The 14,865-nt window shown below is 43.8% G+C and overlaps 1 protein-coding gene across 3 annotated transcripts in view; it reads right to left on the bottom strand.

Moving 5' to 3' along the window:
* Positions 1-625: 625 nt before the first annotated feature.
* The window catches only part of kdm3b (lysine (K)-specific demethylase 3B), a 24,789-nt gene continuing 10,549 nt past the window's right edge, over positions 626-14,865 (bottom strand). For 2 of the 3 annotated variants that reach the window (XM_031586918.2, XM_031586916.2), the window contains exons 10-26: positions 14,067-14,277; positions 13,562-13,776; positions 13,262-13,414; positions 12,898-13,005; positions 12,637-12,764; positions 12,284-12,536; positions 11,798-12,054; positions 11,178-11,453; positions 10,354-10,525; positions 10,066-10,156; positions 9,223-9,353; positions 7,975-8,094; positions 6,562-6,585; positions 3,443-3,582; positions 2,578-2,754; positions 2,060-2,194; positions 626-806 (exon numbers count right to left, since the gene is read on the bottom strand). In XM_031586918.2, coding sequence (XP_031442778.1) covers positions 726-806; positions 2,060-2,194; positions 2,578-2,754; positions 3,443-3,582; positions 6,562-6,585; positions 7,975-8,094; positions 9,223-9,353; positions 10,066-10,156; positions 10,354-10,525; positions 11,178-11,453; positions 11,798-12,054; positions 12,284-12,536; positions 12,637-12,764; positions 12,898-13,005; positions 13,262-13,414; positions 13,562-13,776; positions 14,067-14,277 — 2,672 coding nt within the window. In that variant the 3' untranslated portion in view covers positions 626-725. The remainder of the gene's footprint in view (positions 807-2,059; positions 2,195-2,577; positions 2,755-3,442; positions 3,583-6,561; positions 6,586-7,974; positions 8,095-9,222; positions 9,354-10,065; positions 10,157-10,353; positions 10,526-11,177; positions 11,454-11,797; positions 12,055-12,283; positions 12,537-12,636; positions 12,765-12,897; positions 13,006-13,261; positions 13,415-13,561; positions 13,777-14,066; positions 14,278-14,865) is intronic. The other variant, XM_031586917.2, reaches the window with a different exon arrangement.

Below are 14,865 nucleotides of genomic sequence, written 5' to 3'. Positions count from 1 at the left end.
AAGGAGTGACAACATGTATGGACACATTTCTCAAAGCCAGTTTCAGACAAACTCACATCGAGTCATAGAAATCACCTTTCATTTGCACTGTGTGTATAAAAAGGACTTAAGAACTTGTGGTTCTCGTTTGAGTCGAAACTGAAAAACTAAAAATACAAAACTTTGGTCTATTTCCCATCGATGCTTAAGTTGTTCGCCTCTGAAAAAAAAAAGTTGAGGGGTGTCGTGTCCCTCTCTAGAACATCCTGCTGATGCTAAAGGCGAAGGTCTCCTCTAGTTAGGAAAACAAAGAACAGCTTGATCAATTAGCGCGTACAAAAACCAAAAAGGACTAGCCCAGTGCTGACATTATGTAAAAAGGCTACAGAGACAAACAGATGTCCACTGAGGCACACCAGAGCAGAACTACGTCCCCCTTCACAATACATCTTCATAAAACAAATTAACAAAACAAATAACAAAAAAACTTAAATATGAACAAAAACAAAATAATTATATGTAACACTGATGAAGACTGTCCTTCATCCAAGCGCCGAGACCAAAAAAGTTCCCGAAGAGCTTCACCTGTCTCTGGGAGAGCATTCCCAGCACTTTCAGAAACCTGTGGAACCCCCCCCCCCCCCCCCCCAATCTGATCCACCCCCTCCCACCCCAAAATCCTTGTGCCTCGTCTGTGGTGTAAGTGGAGCTTAGAAAGGTGGCAGCGGTCATGTCACACTGGGCCACTATGACCGAGCTAGCTTGGGTTCATGGGCTTTCAGTGTCCCCACGGCATCCTTCACAGCATGGTAGATGATGTTCTTCACCTGTGAAACACAAGGAACCATAGACATGGGTCATTACTAGGAATGTAGCGACACAATCAGCTCACAATACTATGTTTACAGTCAGATTCTTTCATGATATAACACTGGAATGAAAACAATGGTTTTAGTTTTGATGCATTAATTGTACAAAAAGACAACAATGCTGAGCTGTTGTTGTCTTTTTGGACCACTCAAACAAATGAGATGACCGCCTGATCCTAGCAGGAATTCTTTGAAAGTTAGACAAAAATAGTCTTCAAACATAAAACATTGAAGTGAATGGGTCTGTATTAGCCTACATTAACCTGCATTATAAGTTCACACCCAGCTCTGAGCCTGACTCCGCCCACTGAAAGCTATGAGAGTCTATGATCTATGATCATCATGACATGGAGATACACGGTTGACGGTATTTCAGCATTGGCCTTGCAAGGTTAGGGTTAGGGATGATTTTAAACAGTAGATGGCGTGTTGAGCAATTTTCAACCCATAAAATGCCGATTTTTATAATATAACCAATTCTTGAACCGGTTACGTTCAGGATTCTATGAACCGTGGTACCATCTAGCAAATGAGCTCGCGTTCCACCAGTTTTGAGCAGAACCGTTGTAAATCAAGGATGCATCATCAACGGAGGATGTTGCATAATGCACAATGGAAGTAACCAGTAGCAGCAAGATGCCAGATAGCATTGATTACTTTTCACGTTCTGAACCTATTTATTTTTGGTCGAAATGCTCCAAAAACATTTGGTGTGCGAACATGAACAGAACACATTATCTGTTGGTGGAAAAGGGGTATGATTGAAACAAGTGAAACGTGAGACCCAGATTGGATTGCCAGAAATGTTTAGTGGCTTACGGAGTGGTCTTGGGTAACTAGAGGATAGTCTACCACAGGGTTGGGAACGTTACTTTTGTAATAGGTTACAAAAAAAAATGTAATAGGTTACAGATTACTAGTTGCCCTGTTAAAAATGTACTAAGTCATGTAACTATTTTAGTTACTTCATCAAAGTATCATAACTTATTACATTTGATTATCTTTGGGTACTTTTTGATAGGCAGATGAAATGCGATGCAAATTCAAACGAGAGCCAATCAAAAACTATTTAGCGCATAGTGCTAAATTAATGTAGCCTGTCTAGACGGTGAAAAGATGCGAGCAACAGAATTAATGTTATATTCTACATGTAAGACTTAAAGCTTTTTACCAGAAGCTATCCAGAGCCTGAATGCTCAAACAGAATTTACCTGTAGCTTGTCCTCATGATTGGTGTGTGTGGTGGACAAGTGCCGGAACTCCTGCGTTAGCCTGAAGCAGTGTTTCACATGCTCAGGCGACACAAAGTCCTCTGCCACCTTTATGCAACTATACAGGTTGTGGACCTAATGAGGCAATGAGAAACACATAATTAGTCTAATAATTAACTAACAAGTAGCTTAAGTTCATACTTCATCACATTACACTTTCTCTACACTAGTAATTATGACTTCCAACCGCAGCAGCAATCAACCCTCAACAATGATATTCATTTGTTCAAGTCAAGACTGATTAATCTAATTAGATATCAGAATCAGAATCATCTTTATTGGCACAAGTACATTTCCACATACAAGGAATTTTTCCTGGGTTTAATTGCTCTCAATGTACTTAAACTGAAAAATATGCATGCAACAGTTTAGGATAATAAATACATATAATATATAATAATAAAATATAATTGGAGAAATGACACCTGAAAGAGGAAAGAAATAAATAAAATAAAGACCTGATGAGGCGCCCCTGCTGGGATGAAGACGGCGTCCCCTAAGAACTGAACTATGGCCCAGCCTTGGACTCCATACTCTTCATAGAGCCTGCGGCGCAGAATCTGGTCCAGGTACCAGCTCTGGTCGTGGATTGGGTCGTGGTCGGGAGGATTCTCCTGGCCTTGTTCCTCTCCCACCTGTGTGCGAGTCATTTATATTGGATTCAAACGTTTCGCCTCGGAGCAAATAATCGGGTGATTAAATGTGAAGTGACATATGAAAGTACGTGTGTAGAGATGGCCCCTATTTATCTACCCGATACATCTGCACCCATTCAGATACACAGATGTTCACTAGATTGCCCATTGGAATGCTTGACTTAGAGCGCTAATAATAAGCACGTTTGGCTTGGTAGCTAGCCGTGGTCCTGAAATGCCTGTAGCGGATATCGTGTATCGGATCTGCTGCCATCCCCTATGGATCAGGTGTAATGTGAGCCGAGAGCTACTAGTGGAATGGAGGAGAAAGGGGAGGGGGTGGGCTGAAAGACATTTTCAACCAGATTTGGTTGATGCCAATATTTTCAGTGCAGTTATTCTCATCAAGTAGGATAATATTCAGTTAAGTCATCAAGCAATAAATAACCCCTTTCCAATATATCTTTTCTACATTTTACATTTAGTCATTTAGCAGACGCTTTTGTCCAAAGCGACGTACAAGGGAGAGAACAGTCAAGCTAAGAGCAATAAAAAAGCATGGTGTTTTCAGTGCAGTTATTCTCATCAAGTAGGATAATATTCAGTTAAGTCATCAAGCAATAAATAACCCCTTTCCAATATATCTTTTCTATGTCAAACAACATGCCTTTCAACTCTGACCCATTACCTTTCGTAGGAGCTCTCGGATCTTCTCCGCATCCTTGGCGGCGTAGATGTGCCAGAGTGCGCCGGGCTTCTCTTTGGCCTCGTACACCCGCCTCTTGGTCATCTCGTCCACGTCACCCTCCTCGATGGTGGTCATCACCTCTATGGTTGCACAAGAGGCCAGAGTCAAGCCACCCGCACAATGCAAATCCACAATGAGTCACAGCTGACTAACTAGAACATTCTGTAGTGTGACTTCCCGTCACTGCTCTGTCGGGAACTGTACTGATGGGAACTGTAGACACAAGGAACTTGTTGACACCAAATCCCACACTTTCAGTTGAAGTCTATGAAAAAGGTTGAGGATGTGGAACACACAAAACTGTTGGAAAGTATAACAATCTGGCAAATCAAGTTCAGAAGAGAGCATGCCAAGGATTTACCCACAATTTGAGAATTCAAAACCATTTTAAATGACATCTTCTGGATGGTTTTAGTTCAATAAATTAAATAAGACTGCTCCAGATCCGCTATGTGATTAAGGGCGTCACAACTGAAAGGTTCATGTTTTTGTTATATTGTATACATTTGATTGAATTTGATTAATGAACTTTGCCTGACATGTGTACGTCCTGTGTCTCCCTATACTTTACATTGATTAGTTTGTAGACGAGCTATCCAGGTCGTCATAAAAAGGAAAACTGTCCTTGTCATTTGTCGCAACACAACTTTTTCTGATTGAATCGCACACCTTTATATACTGCTGCCGCAGTTTCTTTATCTTCAAGTGGCATTGCTCTCCCATCCCCTCGCTCATCCTCTCAGAAAATAAGTTAAGTTTCGGCATTTTTATGCATTTTTTCCAAGTTGACTTTTGATTTCTTCATTGGAATAAATTACTCTCCCATGCGCTACCGTGGCTGATTTTTTTTTATTTTTATTTATTTTCCAGTTCTTCTTCTTATTCTATTGCTAAATGAGTGACGATAGCCTGTCTCAACTTCCTGTAATTAGTCCAAAAGTCCGAACTGCACATTGCAAATTAACCGAACCATGGTTCAGTTTGATCTGTACCAAGCGACCACCTCTTTTGGTTGGACCAAATTTTGGTCCTTTAGTTCAAACTGTGGTTCGAGGCACCTTTCCCAACTGGTATTTTAGTTCAGACCAAACAAGGTAGGTGTGAAAGCACCCTAAATTGTAAAAGTGATTAAATTAAATTACATTACTATACGCCTCCTCAGAATGTTCCAACAAGTTCTGTTGAGTTTTATGGGCCACCCCAACGTTCAAAGGTCTAATATTTTTTTGTATCGAGCGCTGCGAAAAATTAATGACCGCTGTCATCGGCAACGGGTCATTCCTCGTTGCTCAGCTGCGCGTCGGGGTCCTGTTTGTCCCGTCGGGATTTATGTTTCGATAATGACCGCCGGACTATACATCATCCCTTACAAAGTATAATTTTCAAGTGATACAGAGAACATGAAAACAAAACCAAAATCATCTCCCACATGTGCCCCTACATTTGTGTGAACAATCAAGAAAACATCCATTTCCGAAAAAAAAGCATCCTCCATAAATTTACGATCCATTCAATTCATATGTTTGTCAAAAAAACATCTACCCCCAAAGTGGAAAAAAGCTGAGTCATATCACATGATGTTACGCTAAGAAGGGGGAAGAGAAAGGAAGCCTCACAGCTGAAGGTCAGTCAAGGTCACAGGCCCGCCCCTTCCCAGGCAGACACCCGAGAGTCAGCTTGCACCGTGTGTGTGTGTGTGTGTGTGTGTGTGTCTGTTTATCATGTACTCAGCCATCTTCATTAAAGATGGATGTACGACTGTGGCTCAACGCCAACTAACTACACAGATCCTCGTTGAAAAAAATCATCATCATAATAATAATCTGGACGTGTGTAGCTGCTGACTCAGATGCATGTATCTCGGCTCAAAAGATTACTCTGGGCCAGCTGCATGGATTCTCTGGGCTGTCTGTCCTGCGTCTAATGTGGCCTAATCTCTTCTCTCACCCCTGGGAGCCAGCTACCTCTCCATGGGCTGCACATTTACCACAGGGCCCGTGATGACAGTGCAGATAGGAGAGAGGAATTATGCTGGGCTGGTTTATAGATTATTCCTTATTCTTAGCGTGTGAATGTCTGTGTGTGTGTGTGTGTGTGTGTGTGTGTGAGAGAGAGAGAAAGCTTGTGTGTTTGTGGTTTAAGTGAAGCAAAGAGATATATTTATCAGTGGTGTAGACTATGTGGTTGATACTGGGTGTGATGCAAGCAGAGACTCTTTACTTCCCCTTATCCCTTGCAAGAAAGAGAAGAGACCTGATTTTGAGTAAAACATCCCTATATGGATAGGTCTGCAGCAGAGGCTCAAACACAGACAAGACCTTAAACTATTCAGATAAACCAGAGCCAGATAACATAACAATAAAACACTAGTCACATACACCAAGTGGACGAGCACTGGATGTTGAGAGCACTACTGAACAGTCGATATACTAAAGAGGGGTGGATTAACTCCCGATTCGCATACGGTATAACACGACTGAGGTCAATGGAAACAGGTTTATTTGCATAAATTCGCATTTGCTGCAATTTTCTTAGGTGCCCTGAAAACTGTATTTTTTTTTTTTATCCCGCAGCTGTTCACAAATCCTCCCTTGATAAGGAGTGTCCATTCTTAATGCACGTAAGACAGTGGATGGAAATGTGTACAGACTTGCACTTTCTTTTGCCAAATTTTCATTTGTAATAACAAACCAACCAAAAACAAAAAGAATTGGACCTTGTGTCAACTAGTCCAAGCACCCTGAGTACAACCAAGACAGGTGAAATCACCATACACTCCACTCAGTCTACCATCATCTGAATATCCGAGGCCCTATATTGGAACTTCAAAAGATGGGTGATCTCATTTTGTTGCTTACTGCAGTGAGCCACCTTCACATCAAAATGTAATATTTTAAAATAGAACATGTGTTATACAGGAAGTGGGACACTAGAGGTTGACAATGACGGGGGGGGGGGCAACAAAGAGCAAGAGAGAGTGGAAGACAGGGAATATAAGTAGGGTAGGACTACGGGCATGCTGGTGATAGGAGACGGTTGAAATAAAAATATGCACAGACCTTTGCGTCCAGCCAGGTCTGCGTCTGTGAATGAGAAATGTTGCCACAATCAAAATCAGTAAGAGCCGAAATACACAGACATGAACAAAAGTAAACTGAGGACTCTCCATCTCAGGAGGAGGGCAGGAAGTTGCTATGGTAGCATGGAGGGGGGGGGGGGGGGGGGGGGGGGATGGAGATGATTATGATTCCACAGAAGGGCTGTAATGCACCATGTAAGGCATTTTACTTCCAAAGATTTGATACATGTTAACATTTGTATTATTTTACCAAAAGTGCTGAAAAGTGTCTTTGTGGACTATGATATTATTTTCACCATATTGGCCCAAACAGCCGTCAACATTTGCCTCTGCATAACACAAAGTCACTCGAACTGGAAACTGAGCGAGCCGCTACAGAATGGTCGAAACATTACAGTGACAAGGAATTTAGGGACTTCGAGGACGAGGACAAAAATGTTTTGGGCCTTTTTTTTTTTTTCACAGACTGTACTCGATTACAGGAAGCACATTCATTCAGACAGCGGTCAACCACAATGGAAGGATCTCAAGACACAAAAGGGGTGGGAGGGTGTCAATGGCAGCGGCCACACTGAGTGAGGGGCGCGAGGGCTGTGGGCTGCACAGGGCCATGTGAGAGGAATTAAGCCTATTGTTAACGCAGCGCGCGCGCAGGGGCCCGGCGCACACAAATGGCTTAGCAGGGGAGGATAGGACACTGATGACACTGCATATACTGTATTGCCCATGGGCTCCCATTCAGATCAGACAATTCGTTTGGGACCAGGGCGAGATACACGGACGGGACAGAATTCAAATACGTGGCTCTGGAAAGATAACAATTAGGGGGGGGGGGGGGGCTACTGGGAAACTACTGTGAAGCGCTGCTAATGGTTCACAGAGGGAAACAAACTAAATGTGATGAAGCATAAAATCATGATCGTTGCCATTTGAGGTTGTTTAACAAGTAGAGCACAAAACAAAACAATTTAAGGTCATAACAAATGAGCATGTTCAAAATAAATGATGTCGTTTTTTTGTACTTCAAGACCTACAAAATGATATTATGATGATATATGATTTCTGTACTTCGCTAACCTAATGGAAAAAGATCATTGCTGGCAGTATATTTAGAACAAGACTAAATTGGATAAACTCAAATAACCTTTTAAAACCAAAAGATAAAAATACCTTTCCCCCTAAATCTGTACATGTAGCGTGACCAACTTATTGTCTGTGCAATACTTGTGATAGGCATGAAAAAATGAAAAATCCATAAATATATATATATATCATATGATATATATTGAATACTTTGCTTTGGTCAAACACGTCCCCTTTCTGCCCATGACAATTGTGAACGGCCGTACAACAACCGACCTCTCCACCATCTCAACCCGATCTGAAAGCGCACCTTTCTCATGATCGCCCTCCTCTTCAGGGATGCCCACATACACCATCACATTCACAGCATCAGACACATCCAGATGCAGATTGGTGGTGCCCACTTTTCTGTCCTCGGTCGAGATCAGACCTGTGCAAAGAAGATGGTGAGATTAACTAACTGCTCATAAGAGTGTAATCAAAACTACACAAAAAAAAAATATATATAGGTTGTAGGGATGCACGATAATATCGGCACGACATCGGTATCTGCAGATAAAAGCTTCAAAACTTAATTATCGGCATCTGCAGATATGAACATTTCTGCCGATGTACCTGGCCGATAAGGTGACGTTCAAATTATGCGCACGCGAAGCAAATGTTTTGGTTACTACGAGCGCCAACAACGTAATTCAACACGTCGGTTGTGTGGCAGTACTTCACAGTGCATGCATAGATGCAGACCACCCGCATGCAACGCTTTGCAACATTACCTGTCGCGCGCTAATAGAAGTTAATAAGTTGCTAGTTAGCTAGACAACACTAGCTAGTTAGCTTGCATGCTACGTGACACCAGCAAAGTTGATGATCTCATTTGACGGGATGTGAAACGTTGTCACGAGCCCACGCTATCTGTACATGGCTTACTTTTGCATATATGGAATTTATATAGCTAACTTGGCAATAACGTTACATAGATTAGTCTAGAAATCCTAGAAGGGATGTTATTAAACTGTAAGTCAGTTAACCAACGCTAGCTTGCCAAGTTAGCCAAGTTGCATTTCCAGAGTGTAGTTGTTCAAGTTGAAGGAGGTACTGTTCAAGTATGAATATTGTGACATGAAAATATAAGTAAATCTGCCATATTTGAAATCATTTCAATAGTTTTAATGAGTGAATGTCTATTTCTAAAATGATACAAATCAAGTTTTTAATGTCCCGTATCTACAGCCATACCCTATCATAATAGCAGATTCATTCTAGTACAGGAGAGACTTTTCAATAATTAAAAAGCAAAAGGTGTATATATCGGTATCGGCAATCGGCCAAAATGAGCTTATAAATATCGGCATATCGGATATCGGCTAAAATTCAATATCGTGCATCCCTAATATGTTGTCATTTTTATTTCCAATCAGTACATTGAGAGGCCCAGCATTTTACCAAGAAAAAAGGGAAAAGGGAGACAGGTAGTTGTGGGTTTATATATTCAGGGGTTTCCCAACTGAATCTGGTCCAAAATAATTGCCATTTGTGGTTTCCGACTTGGATTTCTCACCGTAAGCATTGTACATCTTGGGCCCCAAATCAGGCCGCACAAAGAAGTTGGGAAGCCGTGAAGCCAAATTGAGCCTTCCATCTCTCTTTGTGTACTCGGGGAGGGGAAGGTTGTCCATCAGGTCATCAAACCTGGACACAGAAGAGAGGCAGACAAAACAGGTTCAGACAGCTGCTAAGTCAATTACCTTTTGGCCACACACATAACGAAACAACGCACCAAAACAGAGCAGGCTATCCAGCGCTAATTTCTGATAACAGTTAGCAAATAGTAGGTGAGCTTTATGTACATATGCCAGCAAATGTGTTGTGACTGAACACGCTGGCTAGAACAGACATTGGGAAAAGCACACTTCAAGTGGCTCTAGTTTCTCCATAGTGAAATAACATTAACACATTAACTCTGAAGGTTCTCAGTCACTGCAAAAGAAGACCAGTTGGAATGTCAACCAAAGGACATTATGCCATGCAATTGTGTCTGTATTATATGTGAAGCCCTAGAAATTTGAGGAACGATGTTGCCTCCATGGTATTTGAAATATTATTAGCATTAGCATCAACTGCTTTAAGGAGACTGTCACATGTCATATCAAACCGTTCTGGACTATAAAACAATTCTCGTCATGCCAATGGATTTGGAGTTTGACATCTGATATGATAATATTCAGCTCTAGGGGGCGCTGAAGATACAATCTCTAAAGCCTCAAGAAGGCGAAGCTGGCAAGCCAGGTTTTGGAAGGAAAGCAACCTTGAATTTGAGCCAACCTGAAAGTTAATATCTGGCCCTGCAAATAACCCATTTGTAACCTTTAAGCCAGCACACACATTGCTATACTCTGCATACCTTGTTGGCATCATGTCCCTGAAGTCTTCCCCCGGCGGCCAATCTTTCAATTTTAACACCATAGGCTGGCCATCTACCCCTTGCAGTCGCTCTGGAGAGAGAGAGAGAGAGTGAAAGAAAGACAGAAAGAAAGATAAAAAGAGAGAGAGAGAGGGAGGGAGTGAGAACAAGACAATTGAGACATGGCACTGGTTAGTCTGATCTGACAAGCAAAACATCCCAAGGACACCAAACCAAAGCCAACAGGACTAAGGCAACGTGCCACCCTCCTGCTGGTGTCATACTCACTGGATATCACCTGGAAGCCGTCCCAGAAGTCTCGGACCTTGACGTCAGAGATAATGGCGCAGTTCCGGCAGTTGACCAGGTCGACATCCTGGTCACCAAACTCCGCGCTGAACGCATCGGGTCGCCACAGACCACCTTTCAGCTTCTTGTGGATACCGGACACCAGCACCGGCTGCAGAGGAGAGAGGGAAGGAAATGGAGATGGAGAGAAAGAAAGAAGACAGGCGGAAATCCCATTAGAAAGTGATGGTCTGTCTTTCCCCCCCTCATGACTCCATGGAAAACGACAGTGCTGATACATCAATTGAGAACTGTTAGATATTAAACAGAACACACAGAGAGAGCTATGTCATCCTCTCAAAAAGATAGATGATACCGGCTACAAGCTGGCCGAGTCACAAGCTCACCTTTCAGGGCTATTTAAAGGTCACCATGACACTAGACTTGCAGTTCTGAGGCTCACTAGACAGCAAACAACTAGCTGCCTCTTTTTTTTGGTTTATTTTGCACACTATCTGTTGCAATTCACCTCACCACAAACCACAAAGGCTGGGAGAAACTTCAACTTCAAACTTCAAATTTGGCAAAGAATGTTCAGTGAGCAAAGACGAAAATTAAAAAAATATGCAAGACTGGCATCCAGAAAAATGCTTACAGGGCATTAAGATGTCAAAACAAAACAATCAATATTAGGCTTAACTGTCAACCTTAATTCACCAACCCACAAGAGAAATGCATGTATCAAGTCAATCCGTCTCGTCACTTTATAGACAGACAAATAGAGAGACAGACAGACTAACAGGACAGATAACCTCTGGCCTTACCTGGCCCTGCTTCCAGCACTCGCGGAAGATCTTCCAGTTGTTGCCATTGCTGGGGTCCTGCAGGCAGAGCAGGCGGCCGTCGCACAGCCACGTGTGGGAGGTGTGGGGATCCAGAACGCTCAGGCCCATCATCCCCTCCCTCCGCGGCACCGTGGCCGTCTCCCCGCCCTCGGACACCCCTCCGGCCGCCCGCCTGCCCTCCGTCTTCTTCGTCTCCACCACCGAGGCGATGATGTGGTCCAGGATGTTGGGCAGGCCACCCTTATTCTTATCATTCTGCCAAACAAGGGGCATAGGAAATGTTGAGTCATCAACTAATCATTTTGTCAGACAATAGGTAGGGAAATGAGGGAGGAAATTGTAACTGGCAAACTAAATACCAAGTATGAAAGCAACTAATTATCTTTCCCGTCTGCACTGACTTGCAACAAATAAACTCGCAAAATTGCAGAAAAACTATTACAACATGCATAAGGGTAAACCAGCTCGAGACAAAACCCCTTACAAGTCATCCAGTTCTTTTTTTTCCCCCTTTTCAGCACAACCAAATGACCTCATGGTGGCGCTGGAGCACACAGAAAGTCATGCACGCAACCCTGAGTCGACCTGCGCCGACTTACCGTGGAGGAGGTGGAGAAGACGGACGGGAAGGGCACGCCACCGTCCGCGGTGCCCTGGGAGAGCTTCCCGGGGCCGGAGTTGAGCAGGTCTCGGAGGCTGGAGCCCTCGGCCTTGGGCTGGGTGGGGCTGGAGCCCAGCAGCAGGCTGTTGAAGAGTCTGGGGCTGGAGCCCGAGGGCTTGGACAGGGTGTTGAAACAGTCCAGGCCGAAGGGAGGCCGCGAGTCGCGTCCCATCATCGAGCGCAGGGAGCTGGAGTCTGCAAGCAGAGGCGAAGGGTTACGGAAGGATACAAGTGGCACAGAGTCAAGACGTAAGACAAGCGAGACAACAACAAGAAATAATAGAGATTATAAACAATTTATGAACCTCCTACCTGGTTTCAATTAGAACTCCAATGTCATATCAAATATAACATCTTCATCCTCTTTGAGATCATACTGTCAATCAAGAGAGGACCCCACCCCCAAGACCGAATGGATACACACCTTTCGTCTCTTCTTTTGCCTTCTGCGTGGCGAGGTCGGCCAACCAGTGGAGTGCTGACGAGGGGTTGCCTGGAGTGGACTCCTTGGTGCCCATCATTTGGGCGCTGATGTTGCTACCGCTGGCATCCCCTGGCCCCTCTGTGCCCCCATCCTCTGTGCCAGGCTCTATTTTGATGGATGTGGTCGTCGCTTCCCCGCCCTCTGGTCGGGATGTAGTGGCAGTCCCGTTACCTGTAGTGTTGGTCGAACCCGACTAGAGAATAGAGAAAGAAGGGTACAGTGAATCTAAAGTGATGGAAAGTAGTGAAAATTGTCACATCCAGGACGGACTACACAGGAAACGTTAGGTGTACCTGTGAAAGACCATTCGGGGCACTGGGGCGTACTAAAGGTTTAATGTGTCGGTTGGTGCAGGGGCAGTTTGCTTTAATTCCCCACTTTCCGCGTGCTGCGTGGACCATATCCCCAATATTGTACAGAGCTAAGAGAGAGAAAAATCAACATGTTGTTTCAAATGACAGTTGCAATCAATTCAAATACGCACAACTCATAATTAATGCCCATTACTGTGATATTATTGTGATTGAGGTTTGACTTGAGAGGAGTGGACTTACCTGTGCCGGGGATAATCTGCGTGGGCATGAGGTTCTGAGGTTCGTGGGACTGCCCCTTAGCACACTTTAACCACGCGAATACCTCATCTTCAGGACCGTCATCGTCTTCTGTTCACGACAAAACAAACAAACAAACAATTAAGAACATGGTCCATGCATCACAGAGAAAGCATAATTAAAAAAATAACAAAAACATTCTCAAAACAGAACCAACAAATGCTTGACAATCCCATTCCACTGTATCCAAATCACAATTTCACCTAATAGAGCACCAATGCCGTAATAGTAAATATATTTCGAAATTACGTAAAAACTAATATTCCATACACACCTAAATGTAGAAAACAATTGTAAACACGCTTACCTTCAGGTGGGCGATTCTTCCGCATTCGGTAACAGTCGAGGCACACACCGAAGCCACACTTGCGACACACCCAGTGGATGTTGAAGAGCGTGGTCTCGCACACGTCACACATCTCTCTGACTCCTCGCACGGCTCTCTTCCACGCCACTTTTTCTGCAGACAAACAGGTCGGAGCAAAACTACGATTAAATACGGCACGTAAACCCTAAACATAATGTGCAAACGTGTGTCTGTGAGTAAATAAAAGACAGTGAGAGACGAGAGAGAGAAACAAATAGTTTTAGGCTAAGAGATACATACGATGAGGCTCCACCATCATCATTGCCTCCTTCTCAGACATGACCAGCTGGCAGAACTGGTCTCCCACGTTGGCCAGGATGTACTTCGAGGTGTCCAGGTCCAGACCCTCCTTGACCGTTGGCGAAGGCAGCCACAGTCCCATAGCCATGTTGTCGCTGTGCTGAGGGCTAAGGAAGCCTTCTACTCGCAAGACCCCCTTTTTTGTGAAGGCTAGCCTGGATTAGACACAAAAAAAAGAGAAGGTAAATGCTAAATGGACCACATTGTCAATAGTGCTTCCCTACTGTCAGAGCACTCAAAGCACTTTATAAATAGCACAAGCAGCCATGCAAGGCTAAGGTTAGCTTTCCACTGGAGTGGTTGAAATATTAAATGATGAATGAATGAATGAATGAATGAATGAATGGTCAGGGCAGGGTTGTCATTGTCAGGGTTAACTTAGGCATCAGGATTGCACACAATAAACCCAGAATAAAACACATCGCACAGTTACGCATTTACACACCTGCGGAAGTGAAAAAACCGGCAGGCCACGTTTGGGTCATCGTCGTCCGACTCCTGCTCCCGGGACTTCCTGTATCGCTCCAGACGGCACTCCCGGCACTTGTGCAGGTGGGGTGCAACGTTAATGCAGGAGCCGTCCTGCAGGAAGGCCTCCCCCGACTGCTTCAGGCGCCTCAGCTTGGTCATGTCCTTCAGCACAGACTGGCCCACTGCTTAGGCAGAGAGGGAGAGCTTTAGTTTTAGCCAACTTTGTGGATGAGAATTGGGCTGGTGGATTTAACTGGAGGAGTTTGATCTGAAACTTTATACTTCCACAGGCATCCAGAGAGCACATGCAGCTCAATGTCATTTCATGTTGATAACAAGATGTGTACAAAATGGAGAAATAAGACTAAACAAGGCACTTTGGTAGCTTTAAATGTAGCCCTAGCGGTCTCCTACACATTCATAAAACCAAACTGACAGGTCCCACTCTGGTTAGTAGCGACATGCAATCATTTAAAAATAGGGCTGTCAAAGGTAACGCGTTAATCTATGAGATTATTGTGGCCGAGATTAATGCGATAAAATATTTTCACGCAGTTAACGCAACTTTGTTTACTTCCGGTGTGCATTGACACCTGACACGAAACCGCCGTGTGCCTACAGTCAGTTTAAATAGGAGAGACCGAGACGGTAGTTGAAGATGGAGAGAGTAGAGGGAAAGTTTTGGGCGGAAAGTTTCTGTTTAAGAGTCAAAATGACGGAACAATCGACAAAACTAAAGTTGTATGTAGCATTTGTCAAGCTGAGTTTAGCGA

The sequence above is a fragment of the Clupea harengus genome, chromosome 20 (assembly GCF_900700415.2).
Source record: "Clupea harengus chromosome 20, Ch_v2.0.2, whole genome shotgun sequence".
NCBI classification, from domain to species: Eukaryota; Metazoa; Chordata; class Actinopteri; order Clupeiformes; family Clupeidae; genus Clupea; species Clupea harengus.
The sequence above is the reverse complement of the archived record's forward strand: the minus strand, read 5'-3'. Positions and strand labels throughout refer to the sequence as shown.